This window comes from Typopeltis vanoorti, chromosome 20, assembly GCF_054136105.1.
Source record: "Typopeltis vanoorti isolate ZY-2024b chromosome 20, IOZ_Tvanoo_1.0, whole genome shotgun sequence".
Taxonomy (NCBI): Eukaryota; Metazoa; Arthropoda; class Arachnida; order Uropygi; family Thelyphonidae; genus Typopeltis; species Typopeltis vanoorti.
In genome coordinates this window covers 38,579,288-38,600,632 of record NC_143568.1, presented here as the reverse complement: position 1 = coordinate 38,600,632, position 21,345 = coordinate 38,579,288, and the positions used below count along the sequence as shown (strand labels likewise).

General features: G+C 35.7%; 1 protein-coding gene and 1 long non-coding RNA gene across 4 annotated transcripts in view; one reads left to right on the top strand and one right to left on the bottom strand.

Annotated features, from left to right (window-relative positions):
• Positions 1–6,431, bottom strand: part of LOC150095383 (uncharacterized) — a 91,539-nt gene extending 85,108 nt beyond the window's left edge. For 2 of the 3 annotated variants that reach the window (XR_016550061.1, XR_016550060.1), the window contains exons 1-2: positions 5,818–5,942; positions 4,917–5,375 (exon numbers count right to left, since the gene is read on the bottom strand). This is a non-coding gene — a long non-coding RNA (uncharacterized LOC150095383). Of the gene's footprint in view, positions 1–4,916; positions 5,376–5,817; positions 5,943–6,294 lie in introns of those variants that run through there. The other variant, XR_016550062.1, reaches the window with a different exon arrangement.
• The window catches only part of LOC150095382 (uncharacterized), a 132,980-nt gene continuing 117,461 nt past the window's right edge, over positions 5,827–21,345 (top strand). The window contains exon 1 of the mRNA XM_090410313.1: positions 5,827–6,075. Coding sequence (XP_090266439.1) covers positions 5,848–6,075 — 228 coding nt within the window. The 5' untranslated portion in view covers positions 5,827–5,847. The remainder of the gene's footprint in view (positions 6,076–21,345) is intronic.

Below are 21,345 nucleotides of genomic sequence, written 5' to 3'. Positions count from 1 at the left end.
ACTTTTGTTTAGCTAGTTTTACACACTGTTTAGCTTTCTTACATTTGTCTCTGTATTCTGTAAGAGTAAAAGCTGATTATTTGCCAGGAACGTTTGATATGCTTTCTTCTTTTCCTTCACTGCCTCTTTAACTTCCTGTGTCCACCAGGGAGTTCTGATTTTTTTATCCTTGCACACAACCTCACCACATGCCTCTCTGGCAGAATCAATCAATGTTTTCTTCAGAGTTTGCCACTGAATCTCCAAGGTTTGATTCCTGTTCTCAAACTCTTTCATTTTCTTTTCAATAATCTTTCTGTATTTTAGTCTACAGTTCACATCTGAGAGCTGCTCAACTTTTATTCGCTTTAAAACTTTCTTACATGTTATTCTTTTCAATATGAAATTCAATTTTATCCTGCTCAAGACTAAATAGTGATCACTTCCAATTTCAAATCCTGTGTACACTCTGGTGTCCTGCACCAGGGAGAAAACATCACTATCAACAATAACATAGTCAATGAGACTTTTCTTATTCCTTGCCTCTTCTCTCCATGTGAATTTGTGCACATTTTTATTTTGGAACATGGTGTTGGTAATAACCAGTCCATGTCCTGAGCAGAAATCCAACAGATATTTGCCATTATTATTAGCTTTGCTCTTTTCTCCAAATTTTCCCAAAAATATTTTTGTATGTCTCACAATCATTTCCTACTCTGCTATTTAGATCCCCAACAAGGACCAACTTTTCCTTTTTCATTGTGTCAGTTTCTTTTTCTAAAGCGTCAAAAAATTCCTCTACTTCTACCTTAGTAGAACCTTCTGTGGGACCATAGGCACAAATAAGTCTCATTGTCCAGTTCCCCATTCTGATATTTGCCCACATTACTCTACTTGAGACTGACTGCCATTCAAGAAGATTAGCCTCGTATTTTGTGTTGAATACTATGGCTACTCCTTCTTTTCCTTGATTGTCATTGCCTGAATATAACATTTTGTATTTATTGCTCAGAAAGATCTCACCAATTTTGGTCTTTTTTGTTTCAGTCACCCCTATTATGTCAATCTGGTACTTATCTAATTCCTCAGCTAGCTCCATTTCTTTGCCATTCAGGCTTCTTACGTTGATAGTACCGATCTTTAACTCTGGTGATGTTGAGTTGGGGTTTGTTTTCAGATTTGTTCCAGTAGCTGACTTTTCGCTGTTCGCCCTGGTTCCCTGGCAAAAACAACGGGGGCCTTATTTAACCGGACAACGCCCCAACCGGCATGAAATTTTGTCATGTGGTACCGTCATTTTTTATTTTGGTTTAACCAATAAGAATACAATTTGGTCGGCTAAATCCCAAATTGCCAGCCCATCCTCGTTTGTTCAGTATCCAAGTAGATACCCAACAGGGTGCACCACGAGAAGGTGAGGATTGGACATTAAGTCAGAAGCTCTGGTCGGTTCTCCGCATTCCTTTAAAGGCTATGTGGAGGTCTCCTCTCAGTTATACAGCTGTGACCCTTAAGCACCCCCCCCCATAGGTTTCTTAGCCTCTAAAAAAGCTTCATACTCTTCCTCTTTTTACTTTTCCTTTTTCTCAACTGCTAATAGCACACACAAAATATTCCTTCAGAATGCTTGACTGTATCCAAAAGAGAGCTATTCACTTAATAGATGACCCTTCTGTCATCAACTCCATCCAATCAGTTTCCCATAGATGCTCTGTTTCTTCGTCATCTTTTCTGTAGGTCATGGATACTGCTACTATACAGAACTGACCACCATCGTTTTCACCAGCATATGCAATTCCCAAAAAGGCAATGTTCTTTTATTGGTCTTGATGCCTCTCGTGTGGAGTTAAAATACTAGTGGAGGGCATTGGGCTCCTTGGAAGTGTCATATATATATAATTAAAACTAAATAAGAAAATACTGTTGATTTCTATCTCCATGGTGTTTTGTATGAAGACTTGTAATTCTGTTGATAAAGAGTTTCAAACTGCAAAAACTTTACTTACATAGAACTATCTAGAAGGATGAGAGGTCAAGGTGCTTAGGACGTGCTCTCCAGAATGTTTCATGTAACTGGTATAAGAAGGTCAGATCTAAAACCTCTGCTGTTTGCATAGTTTTCCTGAAACAAATTCTTAAAATAAAAAAAAAAAAAAAACACTTCGCAATTCCAAGGTATCTTCCTGCCTTGCAACAAACATATCACTGCAATCTTTATATGCTGACTTTTGCATTAGCATTGAAGATAGCCAATGTTAGAAGGTCAACTAAAATGAAAATCATGTTCTCAAAAAAAATAGCAAATATAATCTCACAGCTTTCAAACCACACAGAAATCTTTAGGCTTATCATTTTCTCTTAGGTTAGAGTCTACTGAATTTATTGGACCTGCAAACTTGTCTATTATAGATGAAAAAAATATCCACTTAGGACTAAAATAAAATAAAACATCTGCTGCACAGCTATAGACTGAGATCTGGCAGACGATGTCCTAGACACAACTCAAGGAATTAAACAGGGAGGAGAGGAACTACCATACACATCTCAGTAAGATGAAACCTAAGATGTTTTCCAGAATTTGCAACTGGTCTTAAAAACTACCCTAATCTAAATAAATATGTGTAAAGCTCAGTTTGGGAAACTAATTTTAAGGATCCAGTCCAACAACAAAGGTTGTTTTGAGGACTACACCATAAGCATGAACAGTTTCACTTCCATTGTGTTGCTTGTGTGCATGTTAGCCTTACACTATATCACTGATGATGTCCTTGTGATGGTCATAAAATAGTGAAATCAAAGTAATGTTTGAAAGCCAAACGGCTATTTTTTTCCTGGCGAGGTTGATAAGTTAATGGGGATAAAAATTCCTTATTGTTTTACAGCCAGTAAGCGAAACTAAGATCGAAAACTACGATCTGAACGTTTCATGCCGACGAACTGTCGGCAGATCCAAGCATAAGTGACCACTTGGTAGTGCCACATCAAGGCAACTCGTTGCAAAGGTGGAGCAAGATCCCTCACTATTATTGATGTTTTCTCATAATGTATAGTGACACACCTTTCTGGCAATTGCATAGCAAAAGTACGCAAGTTCTTTTCACTTAAACTCTGATATTCTAGGTCTAGCTACTCACTGATGAGACCTCAAAAAAGGTTGAAACCTGTCTGGGTAGTGACCTCTCCTCATAATGTAAAACAGTACTACATCTCTTAGGAGCTGTGTGTTTTTACATTATGAGAAAATATCAAGAATAGTGAGGGATCTTGCTCCACCTTTGCAACGAGTTGCCTTGGTGTGGCACTACCAAGTGGTCACTTACGCTTGGATCCGCCGACAGTTCGTCGGCATGAAACGTTCAGATTTCGAACTTAGTTTCGCTTACTGGCTGTAAAACAATAAGGGATTTTTATCCCCCTTAACAAAGTAATGTTTATTTTCATTCTTCAGTGCTATGCATTATTTCCATTAAAAATACTTAATGCTGGTCTAAACTCATTATGTGGAAGAATACACAGCAAAAGTGGCATGAATAATGCAGCAGATTATTGTACTAATCAGAAAGGTAGCAATGAAATGTACATTATTGTTCCTTATTCTAATTTTGAATGAGTTCCCAAATGGATTCCTCTGCAAAGAGTTGTTAATCTAATTTCTGAGGGTTCAAGGTAATGGAATGAGGAACTTTGAACAGGAAGAGGGATATATATATATATATATATATATATATATATATATATATATAAAAGCTGGCAAGAGTATCATACAAAACAAAAGATTTTCATTCCCTGGAGAGGCAAGATGAAGAGATGGACTGGGTTTCCAAAACATGAGTAAGTGTGATCGTGCAAGATTTTTCTCATGGCAAGTGTAATGCTATGATGGACCTTTCACTACAAGTCCTAGTACTCCACAAAAATTTGAGAATACAAATTATTACTATTATAAATGATTCATAATAGCCTAGAGAAAAGTGTAATGTAAAAAAAAAAAATTTATTATTAATAAATGATTAATTTCTACAGCCATTTTATGAGCTCAAAAAAAGCTTCAAATAAATGAATGGATTCATTAGATTTGTAGAAACACACTCAACTTCAAAAGTTTTAAACTTGACAAGTATTATTATTATTTTTATTTTTTTGTTGTTTGTTTAGAAGGTGGGGAATCTGGGAGCAGCTACCACCATAGCTTATGCCAGCCAGTCAGCAAGCATTTGCACTCTTCCACTAATATGAAATGTGCATATGTACATCTACAGACCTACAGATTTATATTCCTTGAAAGCATGGCTTCATTTTGAGGGGAAACATTTTTCACATATGATCATCTGACATATGTAATATGCACTGCTTCATCATTGAAAAATTCTGAACATGGCAACATTTTTATTCCTTATTCAAGCTATATTTGAACACTTTTTCATGCATATTTTTAGAGTAAACATTAGGAATTTTACTGCATAACAATAACTAACAATTTTAGTTAGTTATTGTTATGCAGCAAAATTCCTAATGTTTACTTTTTTTTTCTTCTCTTGATAAGTCATATTTTAAGCAAATTCAATCTTAGCATACTTGTAAATGCAGCAAGTTCTACTCGTGAAAGCATGGCTTCATGTTGAGGGGAAACATTTTTCACATATGATCATCTGACATATGTAACAGGCACTGCTTCATCACTGAAAAATTCTGAACATGGCAACATTTTTATTCCTTATTCAAGCTATATTTGAACACTTTTTCATGCATATTTTTAGACTGAACATTATGAAGTTTGCTGCATAACAATAACATTAACAATTTTAGTACTGATATTGCTACTCAGAAATGGAACATTTATTCGCTATTCTGGAAGATTCTGCAATATCTTTTCTGTAAATGTTTTTTTTTTTTTCTCTTGATAAGTCATATTTTAAGCAAATTCAATCTTAGCATACCTGTAAATGCAGCAAGTTCTACTCGTTTCTCTAGTGCTATCCTATGTAATTCTTTGTCATTTTTATATTTTTCTATATATTTATTATGTTGTTAAATTCCATAGCAGCAGCGAGAAAACATATGTTATGTAATTACTCGTCTTCACAGTTATGGCTGTCTGCAGACAAACTCAAAATGTCGCAACCTACAAAGATAACCGGACGCGTTGATAGCTGTGGTTTCCTCATCATACGTCAACGACCCGATTTTGATATATTGTTCTCAAGAAAACAGCAGAGTATTCCTACCAATATAAATTTTATAATAGAACCAATTTTCAATAATTATTGAAATTTTAAATAATTAAAAAATCTTTATTTTCTCATTCTCTCTATTATACATATTCTTTCTACTGAATCGTCTTTGTAAAATACACCATACGTATACGATTGTAGCGCCTTTTCCCAAAACGTTATTACCTGCAATTAGATAAAACAGATATTAGATATCCAAATATATCGTGATTAGAATCTAAATAAACAAATAGCTTATTGAAGTATCTGTAATTATCGTGAAAATTATTAAATAAGGTACATCGATCATAAATCAACAATATCTGCCTTTACGACAAAGAGATACAGCATCAGGAAAACTTATATTAATTGCAACAAATATTTTGTAAAGGATAAGCTATTTTCACGTGCACACGAAATAATCACAGAATATACTCCAGAGAGAGAAAGAAAGAAAGAATGAATCTCTCTCTATCTATAGACATACATATATATATCTATATATATATATATGCATACATATATGTATACATATATATATACGCACACAAATTAATCAACTATTCCGAATATAAAAATTATTTGAAATTGCATTACAATACAACTAAATATTGCAAACTAAAATTACTTTTAATACAACAAGGATGTCGCTTTCTCTATGTGGGTCTGCTTCGAGTCTTTCCGACAGGTGACGTCACAATCGGAAAAAGTTGTGATCCTTCCCATAACGCATTGCAATCATATGTCCGCCATAGTGCTGGTGGCTGTACGTCGGTCACACAGAACTGGAAGTACGGTCACAGGGAAGCCTCAGTACGGCCCCATGCAGCACAACCCGTACGAATTAAAGGAAAAGTTACTGAACGCATTAGACGAGGATTACAATGTAAGCCCAAAAGCTTTTCCTATATGTGTCAGAAATGCATTATTGTTCAAAAGTTGAGGTAGGAGTTGACGTGTGTTGGCAATAAAAGGGGTAACATTACAGTGTCATTGAATCTGCTGCTGGAATCCATTGCTTTCGTGTTCGGTGGCATCATAGTTATATAGTTAGGCTTAAGCATTAAAGTATCTGTAGCTTTTGTAAATCATTGAAAACACTTACGGTTTCGATAAAAGCCTTGTGCAATACTTCATGTTAGATTCCTATGCACCTTGGGTTGTTTTCCTGTGTGCAAGCAGTTAATTTTTAGGCACTATCTCAAAGTTAGGGAACCCTGAAAATCCTGTTTGTGGGTGCTATGAACGTCACGGCTCATGCGCGAATTGCCGATAGATACGGCAGAACACGAGCAGTGGCGCGCTGTTCCAAGGGACACTATATATATATATATATGTATGGGGAAAGTATTACCGAACTGTAGTTAGTTCTTAAACTAGTCGCTTGCAACTAATGTGTGCATTACAGCTTAAAGATATACTGCTTCCGCAGATAATTTTATGCCGATATGCGATGCTTATAAGTTACTTAAAATCGTATATTCTCATTTAAAATACTGCATTTTATTAAGCCTAAATGCGCTGAACTAAGCCTAACATCCGCGAGCATGACCCAAATCCATAGTTCGTTCGGTAATTTTTCATTGCTGACAGTTTTTTAACATTCATAAAATGGTGTGAGGAAAGGTTGAAATGGATTAGAACATATACTTTCATTTTGTTTAACTAAATATAATTATCGAGAATAGTCCAATGTTTGCACTCCTTTCTGTACTTTTTTTTAAGCAGTAAACTGAAAAGTAACACGTTTTAATTCATATTGCATTTAAATTTGAGGTATAGAACTACAATATATACTCTTTATAACGATTGTTTGCGCGTAATTGTATTTCATGTACGTTTTTTTTTTAAACTAAATGTAAAATTTAAAAATTAATCTTTGTCATTCATTTCCCCAAATATTTTTCACACGTGAATAGAGTTGCACATGGCTTTATATAGTTTTATTTACATATCTTTCCTATTTGTTATTAATTAGATAACATTTGTATTTCACTTTTTTCATCGATTTTATGTATATAATAGCAAGCCGCTAGTTTAGGATATAGCCTGGACTAGCTTTTATTGTCATACAATAACTATTGTATAATAGCAAGAGAATTTGTTATATATATAGGACTACCCATCTGTATTGTGCACATAAAACAGGAAAATATTAATTTTCACTGCTAATTTTAACCTTTCATGGATGAAATTGCCTTAAAAAAGTGTGTGTGGGGGGGGAAAGAGTTGTCCCATTTCGGTGCAAAATCACAGACAAAATCTTTACAACTTTGTTTTAAACTATTTTATTTGCTGCAGAACTTAAAAGTCGAGCTTGAACTCATTTTACACAGTACTCCTTCTGTCAGAAAGTTCATCAGTTCCATAAAATAATTTTTAGTGTATGGTACTTTGTGTGGTCTTTATTCTCTATGGTACCTCCATGGTGCAGTCAGCATTCTTTCGGTTACAAATGAGTCCAAATTTCATCTGGGATGCATGGAGTCTAAAGTAAATTCAAGTGAAGGTGAATTAACTAGTCACATGTAATAGGGTCTTTCCTCCCAGAAAGCAGATTTTTTTATTCTATAAATAAACAAGTTACCAAAAGAATTCCTACAGTTAAAGATATAACCAAGGCTATGATGCCAATAAATTTCTTTGGTTGTAATTCTAATTCAACCCTCTGCCATCAGGAGCAGCGTCATAGCATTCAGGAATTAGAATTGAAAGCACTTTGATTGCATGCTTATACTTCTCATTCATTGTTTTGGTTTCTCAAGAAAATACATTTAATCCTATTTCATCTGCACAGATCTTGACTTTCATTTTGCTGTAATGTTCAGATGCGTTTGAAAAGTTAGTTAGACAAAGTGACGGTTTTCTTTTTTGTTAATTTATTATTTTTATTTCATGACACCTCCAAGAGTCCAAAGACTCATCGAGGGAGGGTACCTACTCTACAGCTCTCCATGTTCATCACATAATCTACCAACTACACCAAACCTCCATTACCATCATCTACACCAATGCCATCTACTGCCCACCACCAGTAGTCTTTTTTGTCTGTAAATTGCACGTGTTCTGGAGACCGATTTCTCTGTATGTGGGATGAAAATACCCTGCCATCTTCATGTGAGATCGGCTAACTCACCTTCAATTGAAAAAAATCCCATATTAAGATTCCTCCCATCATGACGAGAATCGAACTTAGACTTTTCTGATCGAAGGGGTGCAATATATCGTTATTCTTCCAATTGCACTACAGAGGCACTATTAGAAAAAATGAGTTTCTGGAAGAAACAAATCCTACTAAAATTGTATGAGATCAGTTAATTCACCTTTAATTGAAACGGCCCATGAAAGATTCCTCACATAACAAGAATCGAACTTGGGCCGTTTTCCAGTCGTTAACCAGTTTTTATAAAATGTTTCACTTGCTTTAAATGATTGTTTATTTTTAAATATTTATATATTAAAGCATAAACTGAATAATATAATTCAAAATCACTTCATATTTATTCAAATCATTTTATTCAAAACACCGCCTGTATTTTGAATATTATTATCCTAAGACCCCATGTCTGACTTCATGGGGTCTTAGGGTAATAATAATAATTTGATCTAATGTTAATGAATCATGGTTAATGTTTGCATATTAAATAGCCAAATTTGTTCATATTTATTTTGAGTTAAATTGCATATGAATTTAAACGAGACAAAAAAAATCTTCGAATAAGTTGTAGCAATTACTTGAATAAGAATGGAAGATATCCTTTCCTCAAAATGAACTTGTTTATACAGATTAGTGATGTGACAAGAATGGCTTTTAGGCATGCCATTAACAGAAACGTAGGAGAAGAATGATAAATTGCCAATAGCACATCTGCTCACCAAATAATATGCCATGGGTCTGAATTTCTAATGTGGGCATGGATGCTTGTGAATGTCTCTAGGCTTATTATTGGAGACCTGAATTGGCTTAAAGGTCCCATGAATAGGAATTTCTTGATTATGTAATTTTTTACTCACATAAACAGTCCTAATGTACAGTTCTCCAACCTTCTGTAGGTAGAATTTGCAAGAAACAAGAAGTTGACAGTATACAAAATACCTTAGTTTAATGGTTCACTTTGCAGCCTTAAAGAAAGTTACTTGAAGAGAGGTTGAGTATACTAGTTTGCATGAACTTTGATATTGGTAGATATCAAGTATATATATATATGTGTGTGTGTGTGTGTGTGTGTGTGTATGTGTGTGTGTGTGTATATATATATATATATATAACAAGTTTGGAGCATTTTGGAAGTTATATTATCATCATCAAATTCCTGATATATACCCTCTGGGGGTGGGGGATGTGCAGGTTAATTTCTGATCAACAATTTTCCTCCAAATTAACCTGTTGTGTCAAGATTCCAATCAGTCTTATATTTCTGTCTTTTAAGGTACTTCTTGCTGTATCATTATGTTTCAGATATGTTTGAAAAGCTAGTTAGTGGCAGTTTTTTTTGTTAAACAGTTTTTTATAAAATGTTTCACTTGCTTTAAACTATCATTTAATTTTAAGTATTTGTATATTAAAGCACCAACTGAAGAATATACAGTAATTCAAAAATCTCTCTACATCTTGGTCTTCCTCTGGTTCTTTTCCTTGCTAACCTGGCAAAGAACACTTGTTTTTCTAATCTTTCCTCTCCCATTCTGTTTGTGACCATACCACCTGAGATTAGTTCTACTGACACATTCCTGAATGCTAACAATGGCAGGTTCTTTCCTAATATTTTAATGTGATATTGTCCATTGATGCCATCTGTTCACTCCACTAATTTTTCTCAGAACTCACATAAGAGGTCTCCAGTCTTTGATCCAGTGTTTTATTTCTAACCCAGCTCTCAGATCCATAAGTTAAAATTGGTTTGATCTTGTACTCAGCTAATTTGGTGTTTTGCCTAATTTCTTTTTTATTCTGTATAAATTTATTCGGCTGACTTCTTACCATACCAGCTTTACTAGTTCTGTTGCTACCTGTACTCTCCACTTCCAATGCAATTCATTCCCATCTTGCACTGCTCTGTGAGAGAAATTATCTCCTCTTGACAGAATTCTCAACTTACGATGATGCCCCTCCCCCCCTCCATAAAATTAAAAATTCCATCTACTGATATCCTGTATCAGTAGATGGAATTTGAATTTGTCCTTGAGAAATTTGTCTCAATCATATAGACCCTCTTCTGTGTGATAGTGTTTGCAGTCTGAAAATTCCCAACCTGTCTTTGTAATCTGTATTCTACAATCCTGATATCCTTTTTAATAATCCTTTGCACTCTTTCTCCTCTGTATCAGAATCGCCATGGAAACCAAACTTTCACATAATATATATGCATAGTCCAAGTGAGGTCTTGTAAAGAGGCAAAATAACTTCATCTCTATATGTCAGTGTTCGTTTCAGCATTCCACTTATCCTCCGAGTTGTATTTGCAGTCTTTGCTGTATGGACCTTGAACTTCAGCTTCTTGTACTGAACTCCAAGATCTCTAGCTTGATCAGTTTTGTCTGGCATAATCCCACCAATATAATATGACATTGGATAATTCATCATATCAAAATGCATAACTACATTTACTAACATTGAAATGATAGCCATTTTTGCATGTTTATAGTTCCAATCTGTTCAGATTGTTCTGCAAGTACTGCATATGAGCTGCATTCATAAATGCCCTACCAACCTTTGCATCATCAGCATTGTTTATTCCTAATAACATTAATGTAAAAAATTGAATAATATGGACCAAGGACTGATCCTTGTAGTACACCACTAGTCATCTTAAATCTTGCAGACTCATATTTATCACTTTTTGATATGTCAATCAGCCATCCTCTCATTCATGCTAATATTTTATAATCATTCCCTTATACTCCAACACTCTGTATCCTGTCAGAAGCCTTAGCAAAGTCCAGAAGTATCACGGTGCATCCCTTTTCCCATGTCTAGCTCAACTAACATAAAATGTGAGCAAGTTACTCAAGTATTACCCCTCCCTTAGTAAACCCATGCTGTTCATTGTAAAGTATAGATTCTGTGTCAACCCATTTCTGTATGCAAGTCTTTACCAACTTTTCCAAAATCTTCAACACCACTGCTACAGAGATAGTGAGGTCGGTAGTTAGATACATCAGTCTTTGTAATATCCTCGTGCAGTGGGATTATCGTACATTCTTTCCACTACTGTGGAATCTTCCCTGTTCTGAGACAAATTAGATAGCCTGGTCACAGGAACAGCCAGTTCAGCTGAAACATATCTCATCAGTCCCTGTTGCTCAGTTTGTGCAACAACTCTAGTACATTCTTATACACCAGTTTCTTCATCCATTGAAGAGGTAGCAGTAAGCTCAGATGTTGCATACCATCTGCATTCAGTAGTTATTCTTTCATATTAATTCTTTTACTCGCAGCATCACAATTCTTTTGGAACTCTTTTGGCTTGCTCCTTATAGTTTTCATAACCTACATCTTTATGCACACAATATTCCAACCACATCTTTTTCTTAATCTCTTTAACAAGATTGCACATCCATTTCACTCTTATCTTATTTATTCTTTGAACTCTGGTGACACATTCTGATACCACATCATTTAAGTTTTTTAAATGTTTTCCATTCACTGTCACTATCCATCCTATCTAGCAAATTATAGTATGGGCAGAGCCTCCTTAGTCAGTCATAATTTTCTGCTTTGTAGTTCAGCATGTCCTGTCAGGTGTCTTCTCCCTCCAGGAGATTGACTACCATGTGTCTCCACCATGTCCTATTCTGCGCCTCTCTGCTGCATTCCTCATATGAGAGATAGGTCCAGTCTCCTATATTTTTCACCCACTCCAGTCTTTGTCTTCCTCTCTTTCTCTTTCCCTCAACAGTTCCTTCGAGAAGTGTCCTTTGTAGGCAGTTATGTCTTAGAATATGTCCAAAATATCTGACTTTTCTTTTTAATTTCTTTCATCAGGCTCCTGTTGACGCCTGCCATCTCTAGTTCCTCTTCATTTGTCTTTTTTTCTTTCCATGATATTCTCATAATTCTTCACAGCATCCACATTTCAAAGGCCTCCAGTTTTTTTACACTCACATTGGAGAGTGTCCATGTCTCTACTCCATATAATGTAGACCATATGTAACATTTGGAGATTCTTAGTCTTGTTTTCAGATTTAATTCTCTAGATGTTAGTAGATTTTTTATACTGTTGAAAGTTGACCTTGCGATTTCAATCTTTTTTCTAATTTCATCTTCTGTCCTGCCATTCTCTGTGATCAAGTGTCCGAGGTATACATTTTTGCACCTGTTGTAATTTATTTCCTTTTATATTGATGCATATTTTTGGTATTTTCTTTTCTCTTGAAGTTATCATGATTTTTGTCTTTTAAAGTTGAAACTGAGGCCATACTGTTCGCTATACTTGAGGGTTTCATCTATAAGAGTTTTGAGGTCATATTTGTTTTCAGCTAGAAGAACCGTGTCATCTGCATATCTTAGGTTATTAATATTTCTGCCCCCTACACTGATTCCTTTGAGGTTACTAATTATATTAAATATTTCTTCTGTGTATAGGTTAAAGAGAATCGGAGAAAAGACACAGCCTTGTCTCACACCTTTCTAAACTGGGAATTCTTCTGAGGTCTCTCTATTTATTCTCAAAGATGCAGTCTGTTCCCAGTAAAGATTAGTTAATAGCCTAATGTTTTTTCCATCCATGCCTATTTTTGAAAGGATTTCAATTAATTGTTCATGTTGGACATTGTCGAATGCCTTTTTGTAATCTATGAAGCAGAGGTACACATCTTTTTGTTTTTCTAGATATCTTTCTATGACGGTTCTGACATTGAAAATACCTTCTCTTGTACCTACATTTTCCTTGAAGCCACTTTGTGTATCATTTATTTCTGTGTTTATTTTTCTTTTATTTCTTTCAAGAATAACATATAAGAGGACTTTGATACTTGACTGATGAGGCTGATTGTCCTGAACTCTTCACATCTTGTAGCTTTTGTTTTTTTGGGGGGGAATTTTTTGGGAATGAAAATTGAGTGATTAATATATTTGGGTAGAAATCCAGTCTCAGATATTTTATTGCATAATTTTGTTTTCTTCTTCATTGAGAGTCCTCAACCATTCTGCCAGGATGTTATATATTCCTGCAGCTTTATGTGGTTTTAGTTTTCTGACGGCATTTTCAACTTCACGTAGTAAAATGGATGGTACTTCTAAATCAGTCTGTTCAGGAATATCATTTCTTTGTTGTTCATATAATTTCCTTGTGTATTCAATCCATCTTTCCATGATTTCTTTTTTATCCATTAGAATATGGTCTCTAATGACACTTGCATAGTTTGCTGTATTTGCCCTGCTTGTCATTTCTCTGATCTTTTCATGCATTTCTCTGCTTCTGTGTTTTCTATCAAGGTTTTCTATATTTATACATTTATATTTAATCCATTCCTCTTTGGCTTTCCTGCATTCTTTTTTTATTTCTTTATTTATGCTTTTATATTCAGGTTTGTTCTTTAACTTTTTTCTTTGTTTCATCAACGTCTGTATTTTTTCATTCATCCAAGGTTTTTTCCTTTTTAATTGTGGGAGTGTATTTTTGGCTGCTTTATTGATGCTATTCTTGAATGTTTGCCAGTTCATGTTAATTTCATCAATTGGCATTCTATTTTCTTTTTTGAGTTGTGGTGTCAGACTTGTTAAGGGATTTTGTGAATTCTTTTATAAAGCAATCTTTAACTTCTTGGTTGTTAAGTGAGTCTGAATTATAAATTTCTCTTATGAATGGTTGGCTTGGTATCTTAAGTTTTATTTTGATTTTTGCAATCACTGGGTTGTGGTCCGATCCTATGTCTGCTCCAGGATATGTTTTTGTTTGTGTTATTGCATTTTGGAATCTTTTGCTTATTATTACATAGTCAATTTGGTTTCTATAGATGTCCCCAGGGCTTGTCCAGGTATATAGTCTTCTGGGAGGATATTTAAACAGTGTATTGGTAATTATTAGGTCATTGGTTTCACAGAATTGAATTAATCTTTCACCTCTTTCATTTCTGATTCCAAGCCCTTGGTTTCCCATGCAAAATGAGATTTTTTCTGAGCCCACTTTTGCATTTAGGTCGCCCATCAGTATAATAACATCATCTGACTTAGCATGGAGATTGCAGTTTGGATGTCTTCATAAAATTGTTCCAACTCTTCGTCTGGGTGATCTTGGGTTGGTGCATATGCTTGGATAATATACAGGTTGAATGGTTGTGCAGTTATTTTGGCTGTTATGATTCTGTCATTTATGGGCCAATATCCCTGTAGAGATTTTGCAATTCTATTACTTAGAACAAGTGCTACTCCATTAAGGTGTAAGTCACTGCCAGAGTAGATTATAGTGTGATTTTTTCCTTATTATGCCTGTATCTGTCCACCTCACTTCACTGATACCTGCAATATTGGCCTTCATCACTTCTAATTCCTGGAGTAGGTTATCTAATTTGCCTGTCATGGAAAATAGTAACATGGAATGTCAGTGTTCTGACGTTCCATGTTACTATTTTCAAGAGATTGTGCCTGGTTTTCAAACAAGGGATATCTGAGAATATCCTTCCTGGAGGGTTTGGGATATTATCTTCATACACTACCTTAGTAGTTCTTGTCTTACAATTCCCGGTTTCCAGCTCTTCTTCCCTGTAGCTATAAGAGCTGATGGTTGCAGGGGTCTCAACCACATCTTAACTTCATATTGTGACATGGTGTGTTTCATGGTTGACAATGGATAAATATGGTGAGGCTCCGATCTCTTCCACGACGGCTGCCCACAAGTCCCTTAGATGTCAGGAGTGTGCCCTCGATGTGCCGCACATCTTGCTGTCATGCCATTGATCAGTCAGTGTTGATTCTTCTGCCATCTTGGCCATTCCAGAATTCGTGCACATAAGGGGTGACATTCCCTATTTACAGCATTCTATATTGCTGATACCCTCACTTAGTTTAGTCTGCCAGCCGAGACGGTTTACCGGGGTGTGGCCGCTGGTGTGCACTACTAACTTCTTGGAGCCATAAGTGAGAGTTGAGTGTATGTGAGGACCAGAGCCCAGCATCCTGACCCTGAGATCAGCATCCGACATCGATACCAAGGTGCTACCTCTCGTACACTCCTGTTCTGAATGGAACATCCATAAACTTAGATACTTTGCAAGTCAGTACAGCATGAGGCAGAATATTCACATCCATTACCAGAAACTCTACCCCACGTCTGACAATATAATCAGATCTAGTACTCTTTCACCTTGAGTTCCTTATGTCACTTGCCGTTTTAGGAAGTTCTCTCGCGAGAGCTCAGTAAATTCAGTTTTTCTTCTCATAAGATTTTACTACTATCCAAAATGAATTTATACAGTTTTTAAGAGATAACTACCTGAGACATCATGTAATGGAAGGAACAAGAGATTCAAGAGTGTTAGATCTGGTCATAGCATTGGAGAACTGCGTAACTAAATAAGTAATTTAGTTACGCTGTCTCCACTTGGGGAAAGCAATCATGTGGTCTTGACCTGGGAGATTGTAAGATGTGCTGAATATTCTATAAGAAGGGGTATATATGTGGAATTACAAGGCTAGTGATTATGACAAGCTGAGAAGTCAGCTTTCAGCAGTGCTAGAGCATGAGAATTTGAAGAGTATAGATGTTGATGGTGCATGGGAGATTGTCAAGAAGTATTTAAAGAAAGCTGTATCAGACTATTCCCAGAGTCAGAAGGAGAAATCAAGTATGAATAAGATGGATGAATAATATTATTAAGCAGGAGTTGCAGATAAAAGGTTGTGGAAGTAGAAAGAAAAAGGAGATCAATGTTCTCATGAGCAGTACAAGGTACAGGCAAAGAGAGTAACCTGTATGGTAAGGAAAGCCAAAGCTAATTATGAGAGGAAGCTAGCCGATGAGTCCAAAAGAAATCCTAAGGAGTTCTTTCACTATGTGGCAAGTAAAAGGAAGAATAACCATGGAAGGATGACTTTAAAAAGTATTGACGGTAGGGAAATTACAGAAGCACATCAACTAGTTACTTAGTGATAATTTTGCAAAAGTATACGATTTTGGTTGTAATATTTCAGTGCCGAATGTCATTGACTTATGAGTCTAGAGATAGACAAAATAGAGGTGCTTAATTATATTACAGAACCTTAATGCTAACAGTACCATTGGGAGTGTTAGCATTTTGGGAGATTCCACATGGAACTCTGTTGCATAAATTATAGCAAATGGGTATTGATCCGAAGCTGGTAATTTGGATTAGAGGGTGGCTGGTGGATAGACATCGAAGAGTGGTTTAGGAGGAGCTGAGTCCAGGAGAAAGCAGGTGACTAGTGGTGCACCTCAGGTCTCAGTGCTTGGTCCTCTATTGTTTAATTTGTACATTAATGATATTGGAAATAATTTGAAAGGAAATATCCACTTGTTTGCTGATGATGCAAAATTAGAAAGAGCGATAGTCAATTCAGATGATGTAGGTACCTTGCAGGATGACTTATGGCTGACAGTATGGGCTAATGTAAATGGCTATTAGTTTAACGTGGCTAAGTGTAAGGTGATGCACTTCAGTAGGATGAGATCGCATGCTGTTTACTATATTAATGAAACTGAACTTCAAGAAGTTGATGAGGCAAGGGACTTGGGAGTTATTGTGGACAGAGAACTTTAAAGGGCATATTGCAAAGGTTGCCAAAACATCACATCAAATTACATGGTTGTTGTTGAACACACTGACAAGCAGGAATAAGGAAGTTATTGTTCCACTTTATAAGGCATTAATAAGACCACATTTGGACTACTGCACATAGATCTGGTCACCTGGATTTCTTGGTGAAGAAATAGTGGAGAGGATTCAGAGGCAAGTTACAAAGATTGTTGCAGGTCTGTGAGATGTTCCCTACGAGGATAGATTGAAGATCTGTTGGCTCCAAAAACTAGCTGATAGACGTAGGAGAAGAGATATGATTATTAAAGGGATTTTATAGGATTGATACTGATGACTTTTTTTTTAAGACCAGTGCAGGAAGGGAGAGAATGAGGGGCCATCCCTGGAGATTGTGTGAGAGTGTGGTTAACAAGGGTGTTAGGACTACATTTTTTTGCCTGGAGAGTTGTGAATGGGTGGAATGCGTTGCCATATGTGGTTGTGAATGCTTCGTCTGTGAATGAATTTAAGGAGAAGTATATGATAGGTATTGTGTGAATAATGGTTGGTGTGTCAATGTAGGGTCTCCTGCGATTAGTCTTTTGACTCCATGGAGACACCATTATAATAATAATTCGTTTCATGCTCATCTTTATTTGGTAATGCATTTGTTTATCACTAGCTACAGATCCACTAGTTTATGTAACAATATCCCACTATATATTTGTTCTTGTTTGACTCCACCTCACACTAGGTGGCTTCAAACTTACTGACACATAGAAAATTGTTACTAGTATTTCAGTCATAGGTTTCTTGACTTTAATTTGTTTAATTGGACCCAAATCATCTATTGTAATTGGCAGCATGCCCCGTCTTCTTCTATCCTGCCTTTCTAAAAATACTGTCTTTTACATAATGTACCAGTTAGTATATCAGCTCGGTACAGTGTAAGTTGCCCTAAGCTTTGTCTAATCTGGTGATTGTTTATTTTTGTAAACAGTTTATATACTTTTGATAGCAAGTTTATTGGTCTGTGATTTTTCTGTTTTTTGAACAAGAATATTATGATAACATCGTTCTTGCTGTTTGGTGTATCTTTCTCTTTTAGGCATTTATTAAATACTGTTTAGTTATTCTGTTAATATTTCTCTAGCTGTTTTCATCATTTGTGTTGTAATTCCATTGTCTCCTGACATTTTATTATTTTTCATATCTCATTGCTTGTTCTGTTTTGTATTCTTGAATATTTCTTCTGGCTTCCATGTAGTAGCGTTTTCAACAGCTTATGTTGTAAAATTCTTAAAAATACTGTCTAGCCCTTTCTACTATGCTCTTTTTTCTTTGATATCTTGCCCATTTTCATCTAGTATTTTTTTTCTCCCTATTGTGAGATTTTGTAGTATTTTTCATATTTATCTATTGTATTTTTTTCCTTTTCAATTTTCTTTTCTCCAAAAGATTTTTGGTTTTCTCTGAGAGGTTTTTATTTTTAACTTTTTATCTTTTGTGAGCTTTTTATAATAATTAATGATTTTCCTTTATAATATTAATCTGTGGATTTCTTTGGTTCCGTAATTTTTTTATTTTTTTGCAATTTTTTCATATAATTTTTGTTGGCTACTAATGCATCATTATTTATCTTTACATATTTTGTTTTATTCTCTTTCATCTTGTAAATTTTTTCTTCTGTTATTTTCTGTTGTGATTACTTCCTATGTCTATTTAATTGATGACTAAGAACATCTTGAAATATTCTTACAAGATCATAGAATACAGTATAATTATTTCCCTCTTTTTATTGGTCCATTTGGACTAATCCATATCCATTTTCAATTTGGTATTTTCTTGTAAATGTTTTCATAGCATTCAACTGGTTCCTCATCATAAAGGTTAACATATTTTCTCTTTTAATTCTAACCATATTTTAATGGTTTTCTGTTCTTGTTTGCACTATTGATATTCCTGCATATTTAGTGATACCTTGCTCATGCTTTTGTTTATAAGGAAACCTACTCCTTCCTGCTTGACATCATTTGATTCTTTCCATTAAAGTCCATTTTCTGATTCTTCTTTTCACTTCACTTAGTCCTATTATATCCCATTTCTTTTGCTTATTTCATGTTCCAGTTCTAACTTTTCATCATCTGTAAAATGTGTTTTCTGTAGCAATCTTGAAATTATTTTTTAAAAATTATTATTTTTAAATTAAAAGGCAAGTCTTATAAACTCAGGGAGCTATACAAGCTCACGTAGAGCATGCTTTTAAACATCAATGTCCATACCCAGATTTGAATCCACAACCTATTGGTTGGAGAGTGGGTGACCCACTTAGCCAATCAGGCTGGTTTTAACATTTTGTTTCAGAATATCATGCCTGGTCCAGTAGCCACCCAAGTAGATTCTCCAGGAAATATAAGGCTCATCAGTGCTGGATACTGAGAGATCATTCTTGTGTATCATATTCATGGTTTTAATGGGGGGGGGGGGTATTTTCTCCCATGAAGATGAATTGGCTTGGGAGAGGATTGGGAAGAATGAGTGCTCGTTCAAAAGAGAAGCATGGTGTGAAAGAAAGGTGAAACATTGAAAAAGAAAACGAGTGATTTGAAAATCGTAATGGATGGTAAAAAGAACGAAAGCGAGGCAAATGTAGTGGAAGGAAACAAAATTGAAGTGATGAAAGAATCGAAAGTGGGAAAAATGGAAAGCATGAATGAAAACGAAAGTGGACGTATGGACCGCAAGTACAGAAACTCAAAAGGATGAATAAGAGTGAAAGTGTGAAGCGGGAGTTGAGAGGTTCAAAAATTAGAAGGATTGAATGATAGAGAATGTGACGCGAGATTCGAAAGATGAATTGGGTCGGATGAGGCAAGAGTGAAATTAACAAAATTCAGATGAAAACAAATCGAGTAGGTATATAAGAGTTAACAAAAGACAAGTGAGTAGCATTGTATAGTGACTCCATTATTACTTTATTGGATGCATAGTGCTGGATGAGAGGATGCAGAAGGTATATTTTCCAGCTGGTAAAATGATTGATTGAGGCATTGGATATGAGGAGGGAGGGAGTGAAGGAGTTGATGGTTTTAATAGGTTCGAATGACTTGACAGAGGACAAAGAGCACGTCAGAATGGATATCAGGAGACTGCTTAGATGGATAAAAGAGAATAGTGTGACAGGAAGGGTAGTAAGCGGGTTGCCTAGGTATGACTATGGTGAGATGAGGCAGAGAGCAAGGATTATGAATGGTATGTTGACTGAAATGTGTGAGGAGAGTGGGAGTACAATTTGTTAATGTGTGGAATAAGTTTGAGGGACAAAGTGAACTGTATGGGAGCGATGCATTTGAGTGGTTATGGTGTGAGGCATTTGGAGAGACTGTTGCTGGAAGGTATAGAAGTGAGTATAGAGAATGGATCAGATCAAGTGGGAAGTGATGTGGAAGAGCAGGAGAGATTGAAGAGGTGGTTATAAATGAGGAAGTAAGTGGCATGAGTATGGAAAATGAGAGAATGGGTGTGCAAGATGAACACAGAAATGAGGAGGCTCAGGGTGGACAGGGGTACACAGCATGAGAAAGGTGGATGCTCCAAGAGGATGTGAGAGCATGTGTAGACAGGAAAGAATGGGATGACCTGGGATCAAGAGGAAACAGTTGAAATTGAAAAGGGTTCTAAAATGAATAAGCAGAAAGGGAAATGGCCCCAGTCGAGCATGGAGAGATCACATCGAATGAATGTTATCAGTGGAACTAGCTGTAGATCCAGGAATGAGCTGTTGTGTTTATATACCAATCTAGAAGTGTAAGAAACAAGACAGATGAAATGGTTGCATTAATTGAGTCTGTTCACCCAAAAATTGTTGGAATAAGTGAGACATGGTTAGATGAGGACAACATCCTGACAAGAATAGAGATGGAAGGATATGTGTTTCGTGAGGATGGAAAGGGTAAAAAGGGAGGGAGAATGCTATTGATGATAAAGAGTTATGTCCATACAAAGTAGAGATGCAAGAGGGAAATAGTGCCAGTGGTTTTGAGGCAGTATGGTGTGAGATAGAGGTGAATGGAATGAAATACTTGGTTGGATGTTGTTATAGACCAGGAAATGTGGATCTTCAATTTATTGGTAGAATGGTGGTTAGATGCAGGTCCACTAATGAAATGTATAATCAAATTAGCCAAGCAAATAAGAAAAGGGTGATCATTATGGGCAATTTTAATTATGGCAATATAGACTGGAATGATGAGATAGCAACTGGAAGTAAAGAAAATTCCTTGACTTTTTGAGGGATAACTACCTCAGACAGTATGTAACAAAGGGTACACGAGGATTCAGGGTCTTGGATTTGGTCATCTCATTAGAGGATGTAATTATAAATGAAGTGTCAAATTATCCACCAATTGGTGAGAGTAACCATGAGGTGATTACCTGGGTGGTTGCCAGCAGCGTGAGGACC